Genomic DNA, 21,132 nt, shown 5'->3' with positions numbered 1-21,132 from the left:
ATAATAAGTCTTTATCTAGGTATTTCTAGTTGGAGTCTATATACTTGACCAATAATCTATAGTGCAAGACATGCAATTCATGTTTTTCCCTTTATTATTAAAAAAGTTCCCCAAATTAACCTGATTCTTTGTATTTTTCATCTGATAAGTCCCCTAATCTCAAATTCAAATTCAAAGATATAGTCTCAAAAGCCCTTTGAGATCCTCCACAGATCTCTAAATATAAATATAAACCAAATAAACAGCAACAAAAGATTTGGCCCCTTAGAATACACAAGATATGATCATGGTTCATCATTTTCCAGCTGGGCGCTTTGGGAAATGTTTCTTTATCTTTCTGAGGTTCTGTTGCCTAAATTGTAAAATGGGGGGCATTGGATTTGATAATCGCTACAGTTTTTTTTCCATTAGTAAGTGTTTCTTCCAAATGCCCATTATAAAATGATTTAACAATATTTAAATTTGAAGTTGTTCCCCCCAACCCCCACCTAACTAAGACTTTTGGGAAAACAATTTCCCAATTCCCCAAATACTTTGAAATTAGAGATTTGCTCATTTCAGGAATGATTGCTCCATAGAGCCTCTCTATATTATATAAGTCTTGTTCAGAGTGCAGGGTAGAGGGCAAACTGGAAACTCCTCTTTTTTGGGATCCAGCTGATATACTGATTGGCAACAAGCAATGGGATTTGAGGACACTGGCTACTGGCACAAACAGGACATCACTTCTGAGCTTGGAATCCTCAAGTCTAGTAGCACTTTGATACTACATGGTCTTTCTTCTTGGATTTCTGGATAGATTGAAATCAATTAAGGTTTTGTGTTGTTTGGGGGTTTTTTTTTTGGGCCAAAAATCAAAGTGCCTTGTAAACAGTGGATGAGTTAGATTGGTGATTCAGACTGTGCTGAGTAATTTCATAGGAAATCATACCTGAAAGATATGCTGGATGCTTATGAGACATGTAAGTTTTCAAATATGGCTCTTTTTTTTGTTTGTTTGCAGGTCAATGAGGGTTAAGTGACTTGCCCAGGGTCACACAGCTGGTAAGTGTCAAGTGTTTGAGGTCAGATTTGAACTCAGGTCCTCCTGAATCTAGGGCCAATGCTTTATCCACTGTGCCACCTAGCTGCCCCCTAAATATGGCTTTTTCTATTTTATTTGATACTTCCCATCCCTTTTTTTCTTTTCCACAATAGTGAAGCTTTTTGATGGATTGTAAATTGGTTAAAAAAAAAGAAAGGATTTACATTAATGGAATGAGATGCAATTTCTTTTTTGGGGGGTGGGATTCAGTTTTAAAATAATGGGATTTGGAACTTGACTGTACCTTAGGGATTTTCTGGTTGTATCTTCCTATTTTAAATGAAGAAACTGAAGCTCAAAGAGGTTAAATAGTTTTTCTCAAAGTCATGAAAGTAGTAACAGAATTAGAGTCTTAATAGAAGTCCTCAAGCTCTACATATGATGTCCTGAAACTAGTAACATTCTAAGGATGGCTAGGAAAGACGTAACCTAGTGTGCAAGAATGAAGCTTAATGGACAGGAAAGGAAAAAACTGACCAAAAAGTTAGGACACAGGGTATAATCCATTAATTATATAATTTTGGAAAAATATTTTACCCATGTTCTTTTCTCTCTTCTATAAAATGAAAAAAATTGGACAAAGACTAAATTTCTCCACCTTTTCTGTCCTGAACAACTTTGGAAGTTTGGACCCCTTATAAATCCCTTATAACAATTATATTTGTTGCTGATGTTCATAATTGAAGAAAATGATAAATGTCATTTAATTTAGTGAAAATAAAATTATAATTTTCCCCATCTAATTTCAAAGACCATCAAAATCTATCCATGAACTCTCTTCAATACTATAGACAACAATTAATAACCCATAGATTATACTACTGACTTTTGGGCACTCTGAATCTGAGTTGAGAAAAGTGAACTCCATGGCATAAGAATAAGAATAAGAATAAAAAATGCAAAGTTTCCTCTGGGGATTTCTAGACAGAAGAAAAAGAACTTAGAAGTGCCAATCACAATTATTTTTAAAGATTTGAAAGGCTGTCCCCTGGAAGAGATTCAGGTTATTTTGTTTGGATTCAAATGACAGAAATAAGAATAGTGAGAGGAAGTTAAATTGAAACAAAGTGAGGCTTTTTGTCAGAAGAAAAAATAATTACATCTGAATAAATAGAGCTATATCAAAATGAAATGGATTGCTTTGGGAATAAATGAATTCTCTCTCAAGGGATGCCATTAAATAAAAGTTAGAAGACAGCTTTTCAAGTATGTTGTAGAGAATTATTTTGGGGTACAAGCTATACTAAATGACCAATGAGGGTTCCATCCAAATTTGAAATGTGGTGAACCTTCAATCGAAAGTCCATTAGACATGAAATATATAATGGTTTTATGAATGACAATAGCATTTCTATGAGAAGATATATAAAAGCTTCCTCATTTGCTAGAATATATAAAGAGACTAGACCTCTGATTTCACTAATATGACAAACTCTCAGTTAAGAGAATACTCTCAATTTATAACAATTTGTCAAACATCTATTGTTTTAAAGAGTTTCCCAGGAACACTGAAAGATTAAGTGACTTGCCCAGTGTGAAACAGCCACAATGTGATGGAGAACTTGCTATCTTGATAAAAAGTAAACAGACACACAGATTGATAAACAAATGAATGAGCAAATGAATGAATGAGTATACATTTTAAAGGACTCAAACATATATGCAAATATTGCTTAGAGTGGAGTCATGTGTTGTGTCATTTTATCATACCCAACATTTCATGACCCCATTTGGAGTTTTCTTGGTAAAGAAACTGGAGTAGTTTGCTGTTGCCTTCTATAGCTCATTATACAGAGGAGAAAAATGAAGCAGATAAGGTTGAATGACTTCCCCAGGGTCAAACATCTAGTAAGTGTCTGAGGCCCAGAGTAGAGCAAAGCTAGAATGTGTGATGGCAAAAAACTTTAAACGTAGTCCTTAAGTAATGCAATTATTGTCTAATCTTTTCTATTTTTAAATAGTCTGTTACTTGTACAGAATACTTCTAATCTGAATAGATTATGCTATATTTTTGACTCATAGGCAGCACCTTGTTTGTACTTTTTTGACAGTCTCCTACAGATTTGAGTCAAATAATAAAGTTGAACAATATAAAAACACACAAAATCTGAAATTATAATCATAACTATCAGTCAATTGGTTTAACTCTTTTATTGAATATAACTCTCATAATCATGTTTCTGCTTAATGCTGAATTTGATATGCTTTTGAAGGTAATGAACTGCTTGTCATTGGACATCATTAAGAGAGAGCTGGATGAGCATTTATCAGAGATATAATAGGAGTGATTCATACTCATGAAGAGCATTGAAATTTGAAAAAGTCTCTGACAACCCTGAGATGCTGTGGACTGAAAAAAATGAATCAGCATCAGTGATTAATGCATTATGTTATTCAATAATCACAATGACCAGGTGAGATACAGTGACAGGTATTATTTTCTTCACTTTGCAGATGTGTAAATTGAGGTGCTGTTACTTTGCATGACTTTCTCATTAGCCTCAGTGAAAAAATTTAATAAGGGTTTAGACATAAGAAATTATATTATATATATGTACATATGTTTATACATATATACACATATGTATGAAATATGCATACATGTATGTTGTTATATTTACAGACATATATACATACATATACACCCTTTTATTGACTGAACTAAGGGCTAAGTAAATTAAAAGCTTAATGAATTGTTTGTTGGATTCTATTTTACTTTTCTCAACTTAATTTTATAATATTTTCTATCTGCATTATCTTCCTCTCATCTCCCCTTCTCAATCACCATTGAGATATAAAAATACAAAGTTAATTATAAACATTTATAGTGAAGTAAAGCAAATTCCTGTTTTGGCCATGTCTGAAAGACAGACAAACAAAAAAACCCGTAATCTTTATTCATACAATTACCTCTCTAATGAGGGGAATATTTTTGCTGCTTATTTTTTATAACATATCTTAATACTATCAATACCCCTACAAATAGATTTGATCTGACTCAGAAGGTTGTGTGTTTCCTGCCACAGCATGTATTGAAGAAACAACAAAAAAGCTACTTGAGAAAATACCTGATTCTTGCTAAATTGTGTTTTGGATTTGTTGGTATTTTCAATTCCTTCCAATTCTGATATTTTGTGATCCCAAGAGTAGAAAGATCAGCAATCAGTGCCATTTTATAAAGCTCTCAAATGCCCTGCACATAGGATATTTAAATGTTACATCAAATTGTCTATTCTGTAGACATCACTATTATATTCATGAACCTTTTCCCCATAATGTAATTGACACTGTCCAGATACAGCATTTATGACATTGCTTTATGTTGTTTTCTTTTTTTTAGATAACTACTGGCCAACTTTTAATATTTATAAAAAGATGAATAGGAATAATGTTACTGAATTTATTCTCTTGGGGTTTTCTCAGAATAAGCAGGTTCAGATTCTGTGCTTTGCCATTTTCTTATTTTGTTACATGGCTACTTTGATGGGAAATTTCATCGTCATGATCTCTATTACCAGCAGCCAGCTCATTGAACAACCCATGTACTTCTTCCTAACTTACTTGTCCTTTATGGATGTTTGTTACACCTCTACAGTGACCCCTAAACTCATCACTGACATGCTGGTTGAGAAGAAGAGTATTTCCTATACTAATTGTCTGATTCAGCTCTTCACTGTGCACTTCTTTGGAGGGGTGGAGGTCTTCATACTCACAGGGATGGCCTATGACCGATATGTAGCCATTTGTAAACCTCTCCACTACATGACTATCATGAGTAGGGACAGGTGTAATGCACTGGTCTTGGCTGCTTGTGGTGGGGGTTTTCTGCATTCATTTGCACAATTTCTCCTTGTTGTTCTCTTACCTTTCTGTGGTCCCAATGAGATGGATCACTTTTTCTGTGACATGTATCCGTTGCTGAAACTTGCCTGCACCGATACTCACAGGTTTGGTCTCTTAGTAATAGCCAATTCAGGAATGATTGCATTAATGGTGTTTTTGGTCCTTATGACTTCATATGCTGTGATCTTATATACACTTCGGTCACATTCTTCTAAGAGCCGCCAAAAAGCTCTTTCCACATGTGGCTCCCATATCACTGTTGTAGTCCTGTTCTTTGGGCCTTCAATTTTCATTTATATTAGACCAGCCATCACATTCCAGGAAGATAAAGTTTTGGCTCTTTTTTACACAATCATTGCTCCCATGTTCAATCCTTTAATTTATACTTTGAAGAATTCAGAAATGAAAAATGCCATGAAGAAGGTATGGAACAGAAACATGTTCAAGGGAAGAAAACATATATTCTAAAAGGCATTGTTGGCTTTCACCATCGGCCTTGATGTAATAACTGAATACTAACTTATTTGTCATGGGTGTTTGAGAGGTTACTCTGGGGATCACAAAATATTTGAAATGATATGTATACCTATAAAAGAGCTCTGAGTTCATCAAGTATATTTCACTGGTCTTACCAATAAGAAAACAAGGGTTGGGAGTAGTCAAATGACTTTCCTAATGCTACACAACTACTGTGTGGCAGACCAGCATTTGAATTCAAGTTTTCTGATTCAAAATCAAGTGGTCTTACCTTCACACTGCTAAATATTTCTAAATGTTAATAAATCTTGTTTACAAGCTATTTTATTTGCTAGTAAGATTTTATTTATGTACTGTAACTTTATTAGTTTATTTAATCATACAGCAAGTAAAAAAAATAACAGGAATCCTTCCTTTCTTATCTAGTTCAGTTGTGGAGAAGACATATCTGAAGATGATAAGGTCTTTATGTTACTATCTAAAAATAGCTTATATATACATAATAATTTGAGATTAGCAAAACACTTTACAATTATAATCCCATTTTATTCTCACAATATACCTGTGAGGTAGGTGTTATAATCTTCATTTTACAGATGACTGAACTGTAACAAAGAGGTTAAGTGAATCACCAAGTGAATTGCCAATCTAGTAAATATCTGTGGTCAGATTTTAACTCAGGTCTTCCTGACTCCAGATTCAGCACTATGTTCACTGGGCAATCTAGCCTTCTATTACTACCCATACCTTTTCTGCTTATCTCTCCACCTAGGGTGTCAACTCTATTTGACATTGTCTAGTGGTATTGACATTGTTGTCCCTAATTGTGAAATCCTCTGATCTTTGTATAATCTATGAAATATGTTAAATATGCATATATGTATTACAAATATCTATATATGTATGGTTCAGAGTGTATTCAATCTACCTACCTACCATCTATTCATATCTAACTATATATATATATATATATATCAAGATCTATCTATCTATCTATCTATCTATTATTAAGATGTGGAGTCAAGATTAATTTAATGGCATTGAATTTAGTATGTAGCATAATTTGGGGAGTGGGATAATTTTGATTACATTAAACTCACCCTTCCATGAACCTTGAATTAAACAACAGCAATCAGTCTTTCTTTCTTCAAAACATTTTTCTGCTATAGCTGTCATTTTCCTTTTGCTTAAGGGAAAGTGTGTGTTGACCTTTGCCCATATATTTAATAGTTATTGTCCTAATTCTAAAATGGGTTTCTTTTTTACAAGTTTTACATTCATGAGATTTCTTATTATTGAATGGCAATATATCTACATATATGTCTATATTTACACATAGGGATATGTATGTAGGTTAATGTTCATGTGCATATGTGTGTGCATATATTCACATGTATTTCACAAGAAATAGTAAGGATAGAAACTGTTTTTAAAGGAAAACCCATTTAGAATAAGAACAGCTAAATGCAATGATATGTACATGTATATATATGTATATGTATTTATTTTCATATATGAATATATGTGTGCATTTATATATATGTGTGTGTATATTATATACATAATTATAGCTTACCTTTGTGGAATAGTCTCATGATCTCTGAATCTCTTTGATTGAAAAAACAACTTTATTTTCTAGCTTTGCTACCATGTCATCTTCAAATCATGATGTTTTAACTCCTCATTCTCAAGGTTAATATGTCTAATATGTTCAAGGACATGGATATTGCTATGATTATCAATTCTATGTCAAACAATGACAGAACATACTTTCAGTGTACTTTTGTGTATAAGTAATGTTTTTTTTTAATTTAGAATTTTATTTTCCCCAATTGCATGTAAAGATAATTTTATCATCCATTTTTAAAACTTTTTTTTCCAAATTCTCTTCCTATGTCCTTCCCCACTTCCCATTAAGAATGCAAGCAATTCAATACAAGTTATGCATGCGTGGTCATGCAAAACATCATTCCTTCATAGTTGTCTTGGATCATTGTATTGCTGAGAATAGCTAAGTAATCGACAGCTGATCTTACAATTTCACTGTTTCTTTGTATAGAGTACATTTCACTTTGCATAAGATCTTGCAAGACTTTCCAGGTTTTCCTGAGAGCATCATGATCATCATTTCTTATAGCACAATAGTGTTCCATCATAATTTCATCACACAATTTGTTCAGTCATTACCCAATTGATAAGCATTTTCTCAATTTTGAATTCTTTGCACCAGAAAAGGGTTGCCATAAATAATTTTGTACATGCAGACCCTTTAACTTTTTGATTTTTATTTTCTTTTGGATATCAACCTAGTAGTGGTATTACTAGGTCAAAGTGTATTCATTGTTTTATAGCCCTTTGGCCATAGTTCCAAATTGCTTTACAGAATGTTTGAATCAGTTTACAACTCCACCAACAGTGCATTAATATCTCATTGTCCCCATATCCTTTACAGAATTTCTCATTTTACTCTGCTGTCCTATTATCCAACCCAACAGGAATGGGGTAGTACGCCAAAATTGTTTTGACCTGCATCCTGAGTTAGAGCATTTTTTTAATGTGACTATGGATAGCTTTGATTATTTCATTTGAAAACTCTTCATATCTTTTGATCATTTATAAATTAGGGAATTGCTCTAATTTTAACAACTTTGACTAAGTTCTCTATGTGTTGGAGAAATGAACCTGTGATAGACTTAACTCTTCTCAGCAATACAATCATCCAAGACAATTCCAAAGAACTCATGATGAAAAATATTCTCCACATCCAGAGAAAAAGAACTGTGTATTCTGAAAGCAGATTGAACCATACTGTTTCTACCTTTTTCTTTTTGTTTTTGAGGTTTTTCCCTTTTTTTCTTATTCTTTTTTAAATATATGACTAATGCAGAAATATGTTTAATGTGATTGTACATATATTGCCTATATTAGATTGCTTTCTGTCTTGGGGAGGAGGGGAGAAAATTTGCAACTAAAAATCTATGAAAATAAATTTTGTAAACCATCTTTATATGTAACTGGAAAATAATAAAGTACTTTTATGATTTAAAAAATTCACATTCTTATAGATAAAACAACACAACCATACATACATAAAAAACAAAGTGTAAATAGAAAATTATTTCAGAGTGAAGGCACTAGTACTGTGTAAGGGGCAGCAGTGACTTCTGTAGAATGTAGATTTTTTAGCTTAGTCTTCATGGAATCCTGGAAGAGGTGAGAAATTCCAGTCATATAAGAAAATGAATGAAAAAGTGCAAAGTCAAGGAATGCAGTGCTGTTATTAGAGACAAAGACAAATTCTAGTGTAACTGTATCATAGTATATGTGGAGGAAAATAAAGTATAAAAAGATTGGAAGTTTAGTAAGAGACCATATTTTGAAAGTGTCTAACCTGACAACACACTTTTTAAAAAAATTTGATTTCAGAACTAACAGGCTTTTTTGAGTAGATGTGTTAACATGGGAAGGCCTGTGCTTTAGGAAAACTTCTTTTGTATATTAGTTAATGGAAATGAGGACAGGGATGAGACAGGGAAACCAACTGAAAGGATATTGCTATAGTTCAGAAATAAAGTAATGAGGATCTGCAGTAGGGAGGCAGCAGCATTTGTAGAGAGGTCATACATGTGTGTGATGTTATGGGATGAGAGAAGGAAACAAGCATTTATATATTGCCTACTATGGTCAGACACTGTGTTAAGTATTTTATAAATATTATTTTATTTAACAAAATAGAAATGAAAAGACAGAATCAAAAACTGAATATGCAGGATGAGTGTGATGAAGAGTTAAGCACATGAATCTTGTCCTGGGAGAGATAACTATGAAATTTGGAAGAGAGGTCATGCTGTAGTAAAAGATAATCTGTTATGTTTCAGACATCACATTTTAGATGACTCTAATATATTTACTTCCATATATCCACTTGACATTTCATGCTATGAGAACAGGAAGCTTGGGGCTAAGATTCAGTTAGAGGCTACATTAAGCATATCTGAGAATCATTACCATCAAGATGATAATTGAATTGATGGAGGCTGATGAATTCACCAAAGGAAATAATATAAAAGGAGAAGGGAAAGAAGAACATCCAGGGCAGACTGGAATCCTACATATTTGTATAGTATAAACAAGAAAAATATTCAGAAAAGAAGTTTAGAAGGGAATAGTCAAATAGCAATGGGAAGAATATCCAAGGAAGAGGGTGATCAACAGTGGTAAAGACTTAAAGGTCAAGAATGATAGGAATTAAGGGAAAAATGACATTACATTTGAAAATTAAGAAGGCATTGGCAATTGTGAAGATAATTTCAGTTAAATAATTAGATCACAAGTCAACAGAGGGTTTAGAAATGAGTGAGTAGAGAAAAAGTATAAGCATCACACATACACATATTTCTAAAGGAATTAAACAAAGAAAGATATGGGGGTGACACAATGATAACTTGTGAGTATAGTCATATTAAAGGAGATGGTTTCTTCTGCTGCTGCTGCTGCTGCTATTGCTAATGATGATGATGATGAGGTAAAGACATAGGCAGATTTTCCAGCAGCAGAGATAAAGAAAAATGCACAATTAGTAAAAGATTGGAGATGACCAAGGAAACAGCCTACTAGAGAATATTATATGTAATTGGGCTAAGGATGCATATAGAGGGGTTTACTTTGGAAATATGAATGGTCACTTCTTTATGTCAAGGATAAAGGAGAAGATGGTAGAAGACTATTGAGTGATATGAGATGAGGGGGCAGGAAAAAGATGAAGATCTTGCCAAATGGTCTCATGTTGGGGTCAGAGGGTGTGAAGTAAAAATTAAGAAGGTCAGCTAGTTATTAGAGTATATAAAGTGTTGGGCCTGCAGTTATGAAGACTCATCTTCCTGAATTAAATTCTGGTCACAGACACTTACTAGATTCGTGACCCTGGGCTAGTCACTAAACCCTGTTTGTCAGACTTTATTCCTCTGTAAAATAAGGTGGACAAGGAAATAGAAAACCACTCTAGTATCCTTGCCAAGGATACTAGCCAAAAGTCACAAAGAGTTGAAAAGATTGAAAATGACTAAAACAGGGGGACAAAAAGTATGAGGTTAGGTCTTTCACTAAGAGGGTGAAGAAGGAAGGGGTAGTATGACACATAATGTATGGTTAGTAATCTTGGTTTTTATGTGAGGCATTTGGGTTTAAGTGACTTGCCTAGGGTCACACAGCTAGTAAGTAAGTAAGTGTCTGATTCTGGATTTGAACTCAGGTTCTCCTGACTCCAGGGCCAGTGCTCTATCCAGTGTGCAACCTAGCTGCCCCAAATCTCGAATTTTTTTTTGAAAAGGAATGCCACCCTGCAAAAACCATGCATAGCCACACAGTACAGCCTATAAAGTCCCAGGATTTGTATTTTAAAATCAAGGGTTTGGGAAAGGCAGTGAGCTCCCAAACTCATGACATGATTGCTCCAAAAAACATCCAAATAAGGTCATAGGAAAATGCCTGGAGCAGCAAAACTCACAGAAGAATGTGCTGAAATCATCTTCTAACCAAGAATGGCTTGGAAGGTCAAAAGGAGGGAGCTGCTATGCTGATACAGGAGTCAGGCCCAACCCCACAGTCACCCTGACACAGATCCAGTCTCAGGAAGTCCTAACCAGAGAAGGAGACCCCCAGAGCCTCTGAATCAGCTGAAGCACCAGTGTCATGTGGAACTAAGCTGACAGTCTGGTGAGTGGGTTGAGCCCTGTGCAGGGGAGAGACTACAGGGGTCTATACTGGTGCTGAGGCAGAACTTGGATTTTATACCCCTACTGAGAACCAGATGGTAAGCTCGAGTAGCAGTGGCCCAGGTGGGGGAGGGACACAGGCTCCTCAGAGCTAACAACCACAACACACAAAGCTGGTTGATTGGCAAGTTGGTCTGGGGTCATGTAGGACCAGGAAACAGGCCGGGTAAGGGAAGAACCTGATTCTCCTTAAATCATACCACCTGTGACTTCTTAAGTTTGGGATACTGCAGCCTGGAAACAGTGCCCCACTTTAAGGAGTTAAAAGTCTAGTAAAAGAAAGGCAAGATGAGCCAACAGGGAAAGGTGAGGACCATAGCAAGTTTCTTCAGTAACAAGGAAGACCAAGGGGCACCCTCAGAGGAAGATGTCAACATCAGGGCCCCTACATCTAAAGCTTCCAAGAAAAGTATGAATTGGTCTCAGGCCATAGTGGTGCTCAAAAAGGACTTTGACAATAAAGTTAGAGAGGTAGAGGAAAAAATAGAAAGAGAAATGAGGGTGATGCAGGAAAGACATGAGAAAAAAGTCAACAGCTTGAAAAGTCAAATGGAAAAGGAGGTACAAAAGCTCTCTGATGAAAATAATTGCCTAAGAATTAGGATTGAACAAATGGAAGCCAGTGACTTTATGAGAAACCAAGACACAATAAAGCAAGTCCAAATGAATAAAAATATAGAGGGCAATGTGAAATATCTTCTGGGAAAAACTGCTGACCTGGAAAAGAGGTGCAGGAGAGATAATTTGAAAATTATTGGTCTACCTGAAAACCATGATCAAAGAAAGAGCTTAGACACCATCTTCCAAGATATTCTCAGGGAAAATTGCCCTGAAATTCTAGAAGAAGAAGCTAAAAGAGAAATTGAAAGAATCTACCAATCACCTCCAGACAGAGATCCCAAAAAGAAAACTCCTAGGAATATTATAGCCAAATTCCAGAGCTCTCGGGTCAAGAAGAAAATATTGCAAGCTGCCAAAAAGAAAGAATTCAAGTACTGTGGAGCCCCAGTCAGGATAGCACAAGATCTAGCAGTTTCTACATTAAAAGATGGGAGGGCATGGAATATGATATTCCAAAGGGCAAAGGAAATGGGATTACAACCAAGAATCACCTACCCAGCAAAACTCACATTATCTTTCAGCAGAAAAAATGGGACTTTAATGAAAAGGAAGACTTTCAGATATTTGTGATGAAAAGACCTCAACTTAATGGCAAGTTTGACTTTCAAATACAAGACCCTAGAGAACCATAAAAAAAAAAAAATTGTAGCTGGGGGACATACCTGGGGTTGTACATTGGGCAACTATCTTGCGTCTGAGGCCAGGTTTTGGATGGGATCCCTCTGGGTCCAGGGGTGATGATTTGTCCACTGTGTCACTTAGCTAGATGATAACATCTTTAGGGTTAAATTGAAGGGTGAAGGGAATTCATTGGGGGAGAGGGAAGGGCAGAAGTGAAATCCTACATGAAAGTAACAGGAAAAGGCTTATGGAGTGGGGGAAGGGATGGGAGAGGAGCAGGGCAGTTAATGAATTTTACACTCATTAGAAAAGGCTCAAAGATCTTAAACTCATCAGAGCTGCCTCAAGGAGGAACTAATAGACACACCCAACTGGCTGGAGTAATCTATTTAATCTGGGCAGTAAATGAGCCTAATACTCATTAAAATTGGGTCAAAGACCTCAATCTCATTAGAATTGGCTCAAGGTTAGACTAATTTACACACTCAATTGGGTAGAGTAATCTCTATAACCCTGCAAGAAAATAGGAGGGGAAGGGGATAAAGAGAGAGGGGCAAAAAAAGGAAGGGCAGAGAGGAGGAGGGGATAGACAGAAGCAAATCCCTTTTGAAGAGTGATAGGATGAAAGAAGATGGATAATAGAATAAATATCATGGGGAAGGGAATAGGATGGAAGGGAAACAGTTAACAATGGTAGTCATGAAAAAGAGAAAAGGGGGAAAAATTGTACAAAAAATATTTATAGCAACACTTGGTGGAGACTAAGAATTGAGAATCAAGGGAATGTCCATCAATTGAGGAATGATGGAAAAAAGCTGTGTTATATGATTGTAGTGGAATGGACTTGTGCTACAGGAAATGACAAACAGGGTGATCCCCGAAAAACCTTGAAAGACTAATGAACATCGATGTATGGAGTGAGCAGAGCTGAAAGGACATTGAGTGTAGTGACAGCAGTATTGTTCAATGAGCAATTGTGAATGACTTAACTACTCTCAGCAGTGCAATGATCCAAGACAATCTCAAGGAACGAATGAGGAAGCATACTATGCACTGCTATAGAAAGAACTGATAAAAAGAACACTTGCGGATTGTACATATATAACCTGATTGTGATCTTCTGGAGTGGGGAGGAAAGGGAGGAAGGGAGGGAGAAAAATTTGGAACTCTAAATCTTATGAAAATGAATGTTGAAAACTACCCTTACATGTAAATGGAAAATAAAATAAATGTTTGTTGAGGGAAAAAAAAAATAAAAATAAATAAAATCAAGGATTTGGATTAGGTGATTTCCCTGGTTCTTTCCCATTTTAATGCTGTTTAAAGAAGGGAGCCAATTTTAAAATTTTATTTATTTATTTATAATTTTCCCCAAGTTATATGTATTAAGATATTTTCACATCAATTTTTAAAATTTTGTGTTTCAAACTCTCTTCCTCCCTCCCTCCCCATGCCTTTAAGAACTCAAACATTGCAATATAAGTTATACATGTGCAGTCATTCAAAACATTTCCACATTAGTCAAGTTGTGACAGAAAATAGACAAAAAACTTTAGAAAGAGGAAGTAAAAGATACACTTCAATCTGTATTCAGATACCATCAGTTCTTTCTGTGTAGATAGATTACATGTTTCATAAGTCCTTATGATAGCATCCTGATCATCATTTCTTACAGCACAATAGTGTTCTAGCCTAATCTTACCTCATGATTTTGTTAGCCTTCCCCCAGGTGATGGGCATCACCCCAATTTTGAATTCAATTTAAAATATATATATATATATATATATATATATATCTTTTAGAATACCACCTAGTAGTGGTATTGCTAGGTCAAAAAGTATGCATGATTTTATAGTCCCTTGGCCATAGTTCCAAATAGTTCTACAGAATGTTTGAATCGGTTAACAACTTTACCAAGAGTGTATTTAGGTCTCATTCCCCCCCATATCTCCCACAACATTTGTCATTTTCCTTTGTTGTCCTATTATCCAATCAAATGAGTATGAAGTTGTATCCAGAATTGTTTTGACTTGAATCTCTCCAATCAATAGTGAGTTAGAGAATTGTTTTAAATATGGCTATATGTGGCTTTGATTATTTCATCTGAAAACTTTATGTCTTTTGATCATCTATCAGTTGGGAATGGCTCTCATTTTAACAAAATTGACTCAATTCTCTATGTGTTTGAGAAATGAGACCTGTCAGACAAACTTGCTTCAATTTTATTTTCATAAATATTATTGCTAACTGTATTTCCCTCCACTCTATTCCCTCCCTATGACATTCACTCTACTTTATCTTTTTTCACCCTATCCCTCTTCAAAAATATTTTGCTTCTGACAGCCCCCTCCTCCAATCTTCCCTCCTTTATTTCACTGAACCATTTTCCCCTTCCCCTCTATATTTCCTGTAGACTAAGATAGATTAAGACAACCAAATGAGTGTGTATGTTCCCTCTTTGAGCCAATTCTGATGAGAGTAAGGCTTACTCCCCCATACCCCCCTTATTTTCCCCTCCACTCCATTCACTTTTTCTTTCTTCTTTTATGTGAAATACTTTACCCCATTCAACCTCTCCCTTTCCCTTTCTCCAATTGCTTTCCACTCCCCCCTTAATTTAATTTAAAAAAAAAATATCAACATGGGACAGTTAGGTGGCACAGGGGACAAAACACCAGCCCTGGACTCAGGAGGACCTCAGCCCAAATCAGGCCTCAGACACCCAACACTCATCAGCTATGTGACCCTAGACAAGCCACCCAACCCTGACTGCCCCACAAATAAATAAATAAACAAATGAACAAACTAATGAACAAACAAACAAACAAATAAATGCTTTAAAGATATTATCCCTTCATACTCAACCTGTGTGTGCCCTTTAAATATATTCCATTCAGCCACACTATAATGAGACAGTTCTTATGAGTTAGAAGTATCATATTCCTGGGGCAGCTAGGTGGTGCAGTGGATAGAGCACTGGCTCTGGAGTCAGGAGGACCTGAGTTCAAATCCAGCATCAGACACTTAACACTTACTATCTGTGTGACCCTAGGCAAGTAACTTAACCCAAATTGCTTCACACAAAAAAAGTATCATATTCCCATGTAGGAATGTAAAAAGTTTAACTTTTTAATATCCCTCATTATTTCTTTTTTTCTCATTTGCCTTTTTATGCTTATCTAGTGTCTTGTATTTGAAAGTCAGATTTTCTATTCAGTTCAGGTCTTTTCGTAACACATGCTTGAAAGTCCTCTCTTTTATTGAATTCTGATTTCCCCCCTGAAAGAGTATACTCAGTTTTGCTGGGTAGGTGATTCTTGGTTGTAATCCCAGTTCCTTTGCCTTTTGATCCTTTAATGTAGAAGCTGCTAGATTTTGTATTATGATGAGTGTGACTCCACACTACTTGAATTGTTGCTGGCTGCTTGCAATATTTGCTCGCAATATGTTTTCCTTGACCCGGGAGCTATGAAATTTAATTATAACATTCCTGGAAGTTTTCATTTTGGGAAGAAGGGGCATTATTTTAACAATATATTGAAGTATGTGATTTTTGCTCTTTACTGTGACTCCATAAATTATCTTAATTTTGTTTTTGTTTTTGTCTTTTTATCTCCAAGGTCAACTGTATTTCTGACACATAGTACATTTTTAACAATTGATTTAGGAATGAATGAATTAAGCAATAACATAATCCTTTATACCAAAGCTCATCATTGTATTACTTTGGTCATACCCCAAAGAATGTTATTATTCCTAAACCTTTACTCTATTTTTATTGCAAATATGAGGATATTTGATGAGCCAGTGTCTAAAAACCAGTGTAGCATAGCAGAAAGAGAACTACTTACCATTAGAATACTGGAATTTGGGGGCAGCTAGGTGGCACAGTAGATAGAGCACCGGCCCTGGAGTCAGGAGTACTTGAATTCAAATCTGGCCTCAGACACTTGACACTTACCAGCTGTGTGACCCTGTGCAAGTCAATTAACCTCAATTGCCTCACTGAAAAAGAAGAAGAATAAGGATAAGAAGAATACTGGAATTTTAAGTACTAGCTCTTCTATAAAAGTAATGCTTGCAACCTTGATAAAGTCCTTTTATATCACTGTTCCTAATTTCTTCATATGTAAAGTGAAGGAATTAAATGAGCTTTTTTTTTAAAGTACCCTTTCAAAACTATTTATTGAACTCCCAAAGCCTACATTCTATGTGGAAACTTAAAAGAAAGTTTCAAATAATAGTATCAAAATATACCTCACACAGTTGAGCAAACAAGTCTCCAAATCCCCAAATAATTTTATTGCTGCACTTCACTCATTTCAGATACAAATACTCCATAGAGACTCACTCTCCACAAATATTCCTACTGAAGAGCAAGGTGGAGCATGGGCAAGATCTGTTTTGCTACTATCATCTCCAAGGAAAGCACTTTGATTTCCACTATAATTCCTTTTAAGATACAGGAATAGATCCAAACCAATTTCCATCCATTTTAGTTCTGTGTTCTGATGAATATTTGAAGAATTATAGCAGAAATATAATTTGGAGCCAAGGAAGGACACCAGAAATCACACCTGAAATATATATGTCACAGTTTTGTGACGTTTAAGTTTTCAATTAGGTATTTTTCTTTCTATAACATTTCCAAAGAATACAAGACTTCAGATTTGAATGGGTGTAGCTATCTTATATCTCACCCCCCATGAGGAAACTGAGGCTCAGAGGTGGCAAATGCTTTGAGGAAATTCAGTTTTACTGGTAAGTCATGTCACATCCTCTTCTCTTACTCTCCCTTATCCCCTTTACCTGCTATTTTTTTTTCATTCTTCATCTCCCTATTCTCTTCCAGTCACTTCCTTCTTCTGCATTTCCTGTATTTGTGAACTTTTTTGCATATCAATAAAGTTTCACTAATTTAGCATAATTTTGGAGAATTCTTAGACTGCCTTTAACTGTTATATTCCCCTAATTCTCAAAGATATCAAAATATTCCAGCTATCATCTTAGAAAGCCCTGAAGTTCAACCAAATCAGTTATATTTTAAAAGTAGGAGATTTGATGAGTTATTCCATTTTTCTTTCTTCAACTGTCATTTGAGTCTTAGGCAGTTACAATCCTCAGATACATAAGAAACAGACAAAAGAGGGCTTAAGATTAAAGCTCATAAAAATCAGCATGGTATAGGGGAGAGACACCAGATCTGAAAGTCCAAAGACTTCAGGCCTCTAGTTCAAGTTAGAAACTGGTTATGTGACTATGGACAGTTTACTGCTCCAAACTGGAATGGCTTCCTCCTGTATGAAAATTGTTGTTTTTGGTGTTGCTGCTAAATTATTCCTCTAGTCCCTTTCAACACTTGATACCTATAGATTTACAGATGTTGTGTGATTTTTCCCACAGAAAGAAACCAAAAAAAATTCCATTTTCTCCTCCTTTTTTAGGTTTTATATTCTCTGTGTTCTGCCATGGAGGAAACATCAACATATATTGATAATTAATATAAAACTGCTTACTTACATTAAAAATAATTTTAAATATAATTTTGTGAATTTTTGAAATAGTTGCCCAAGTGCTTCAACCCTACCCTTGTCTTTTAGAATATTGAAATAAAGAGCAGAAATATACAAGTTATAGGAGTTGCATTCAAATCCTTACTTTTATCCTGTTAAACTATGTGTCCACGAACAGATCCCAAGTTCTCTGATTGCAATTTTTTCTTTTGTAAAATTAGATAAGCATGCTATATAGTCTCTGAAATTCTTTCCAGCTAGAAAGCTGTGATTTGTAATTCATCTGTCAGAAAGCATTTAGTAAATAACTATATATTATATACATATGTATTCTAACAACTGTCGCAAACCCCAGTGCTACCAGCCCTTGGCTCAGAGGAGAAATATGAACATATATAGAAATATAAATGATAAAGATTATGTATAGTTTTCTTTTTCCAGGAGGAAAGGATAAAGTAATGCTAGTTCCCAAGGATCAGGTCTGTCTTTTCTGTTGAAGGTATTACTTTAACAAACAAAGTTTATGAGTAAAAAGGGAATTAAGATATTAATTTATAAAAGATCATAAATGAAGTGTTGATATTAGTATATCCTCTCCTTTTTATGTTTTAGAGATTTTTTTTTAATTGGCATTTAACAATATCCCTTTTTTTTAGGTAAGACTGATTTACTCATATTGTAAATACTAAAACCAGAATGGGTAAAGCAAGTCCTGAAAGTTATATGTGAAAATAGTTTTCATAAAATGTCAGTGTGACTTTGCTTTTATTGAAATATTACTCTCTCTGATGCTGTGAAGTTCAGGTAAGGACAGTTTCTATTTAAAACTGCTTCCACAAAATTTATTCATCATTCAAATGTAAAAATAATGTAGTACCTCTTAGAAGTTAGGGTGCTAAATGTAACAGGCACCCTTACATGAATAAGTCTGAGAGCAAGAGTTTAAGTAGTATTTCAGATCATTTTACAAAAAAATAAACCTGGTTATTTTCTCCAATAAATTATACTCCTAAGGGAGAATATTGTGCATTTTCTGATTCAAAAGTCACTACAGGATGTTTCAAAGACATAATAGGAGAACAAAACATACTTGGAAATAATAAATACATGAAAGGGAAAAGAAGAAGCAAAAGAAGAATTGTAAGAATCAGAGCTCCGAATTGTGTGCATGTTCAAGCTAATGGAAACAAAGAGAGATAGGAAACAGTAAGAAGTTGTGTGTGTGTGTGTGTGGGGGGGAGTAATATGTGATGAAGCTCAGGTTGTGAAATATTTAAAATGATAAATAGAAGCAAATATATCTGATATCAAAATAAGAAGCTACTATGGGGGTGGGCTTTGGTTAGATGTCTGTTTTAGAAAAATCACTCAGGAAAGAATATAGGAGTGAGCCAGAAGCTTTTGAGGAAGGTAGACTTATTAGGAAATATTCAAATAGGGTTGTGGCTTATTAGGGCTTAAACTATGGTATTGGCTGTATGACTAAGGAGGAGAGAAATGCAAAAGATAACAGGAAACAGATGAATGGCAAGGTTTGACAAGTGATGGGACATGTGTGGTAAAAGAGGTTGAAGAATTGATATGACAATGAATATGTGAATACAGGTGAGTGGTGATGATGCTAAAAAAATGTCCTGGGGCAAGTTCTAACCAGTTTACAAGAGTTAATTATTAACTATTCATTGTGAATATGTAATATCTCAGAAATTGGCAATTACCACAAATTATCACTTGATATATTGTTTTGTTGACTATCTAGATTTTAACAAGTTCTAATGAAGCAGATTATAATTGAAAGTCCATGTGAATACTGTTTTTTTTTAAATTTCCCCCCAGATCCCAGCATTTACCAACATACTCCTTTATTGCTTTATAAATACTACTTTCCTTTAGTAAGAGTTCAGTAATGAAGTCATCACCAGAATTAAGACTTTATTACCTAAGGATAGTACAAATGTTTATGAAGATGAAAATGATGATAACCACACACTGCTTTAAGTTCTGGTATTTGTTTTACATCCATCAACTGATCTGAGCCTCACAATAGCCCTGATTGCAATTATTACTATAGGGAAGGTAGTAGAATTAAGAGGGATTGGAAAAGGCTTTCTGTAAAAGATGGGATTATATTTGGTAGTTGAAGGAAGATGGAGAAGTAGGTGTGCAGATTTGAAGGGGGAGACAATTCTAAACATGGGGGAGAGCTAGACAAAATGCCCATAGCCAGTGTCACTGGATCAAAAAACACATGGGGATGCAGCTAGGTGGTGCAGTGGATAGAGCACGAGCCCTGGAGTCAGGAGGTCCTGAGTTAAAATCTGGCCTCAGACACTTAACACTTACTAACTGTGTGACCCTGGGCATGTCAAAACCCCAATTGCCTCACCAAAAACAAAACAACAAACAACAACAAAAACAACAACAAAAACACATGGGGGGAGTAAGGTGTAGGAAGACTAAAAAGGTTCAAAAAGACTAGGTTATGAAGGGCTTTGAAAGCCAAACAAGGTTTTTGTTTTTGTGTTGTTGTTTTAATTTGGTCCAGGAGATGAGTGGCAGCTATTGGAGTTTACTGAGTAAATAGTTGGACCTGTGCTTTAGAAAAATTACTTCAATGGCTGAATGGAGAAAGGATTGATATGGAGATAGCCTTAACTAGGAAGACCCACCAATAGTTTACTGTAATAATAGTCCAAGTGTAAGGTAATAAGGACCTACACTAGAGTGGTGTCAGTGTCAGATGTGAGAAGGATGGATATACAAGATATATTGCAAAGGTGAAATTTAAAGCCTTGTCAACAAATTGAACATGGAGGGGTAAAGGTGGTGACAGATACTGAGGAATCAAGGATGATTTCTTGCTTGCCAACCTAATGTAATGGGGAGTTGTTCCTGCCCTTTACAGAAATAAGAAAATAGGAGGATAATAAGGATTAGGGTGAAAGAAAAACAAGTTCTATTTTGTATATGATTAGCTTAAGATGTCTATGGACGTATAGTTTGAGATGTCATACTTGGTTAATATCTCAATTACGTACTGCATTTTTATTTTCCAACATGCTTATTATCATTTTTTTATATTTCTCTAAGTCCTGGGAATTGGTTACGAAGTACATTGTCCTCAATTTGTATTTCCTATATTTATTTATTGCTTATATCCTTACAGGTTTTACTACTGGCTACTCTTCATGATGAACC

General features: G+C 35.1%; 1 protein-coding gene across 1 annotated transcript; it reads left to right on the top strand.

Annotated features, from left to right (window-relative positions):
- The first annotated feature begins 4,459 nt into the window (after positions 1-4,459).
- On the top strand, positions 4,460-5,395 carry LOC122731732 (olfactory receptor 4P4-like). Its single transcript, XM_043972006.1, has one exon. It carries the CDS (start codon positions 4,460-4,462, stop codon positions 5,393-5,395), a length of 936 nt encoding a protein of 311 aa, XP_043827941.1.
- Positions 5,396-21,132: the final 15,737 nt, after the last annotated feature.

Source organism: Dromiciops gliroides, chromosome 6, assembly GCF_019393635.1.
Source record: "Dromiciops gliroides isolate mDroGli1 chromosome 6, mDroGli1.pri, whole genome shotgun sequence".
Lineage (NCBI taxonomy): Eukaryota > Metazoa > Chordata > Mammalia > Microbiotheria > Microbiotheriidae > Dromiciops > Dromiciops gliroides.
Note: the sequence above shows the minus strand (reverse complement) of the source record. Positions and strands in the feature narration are given on the sequence as shown.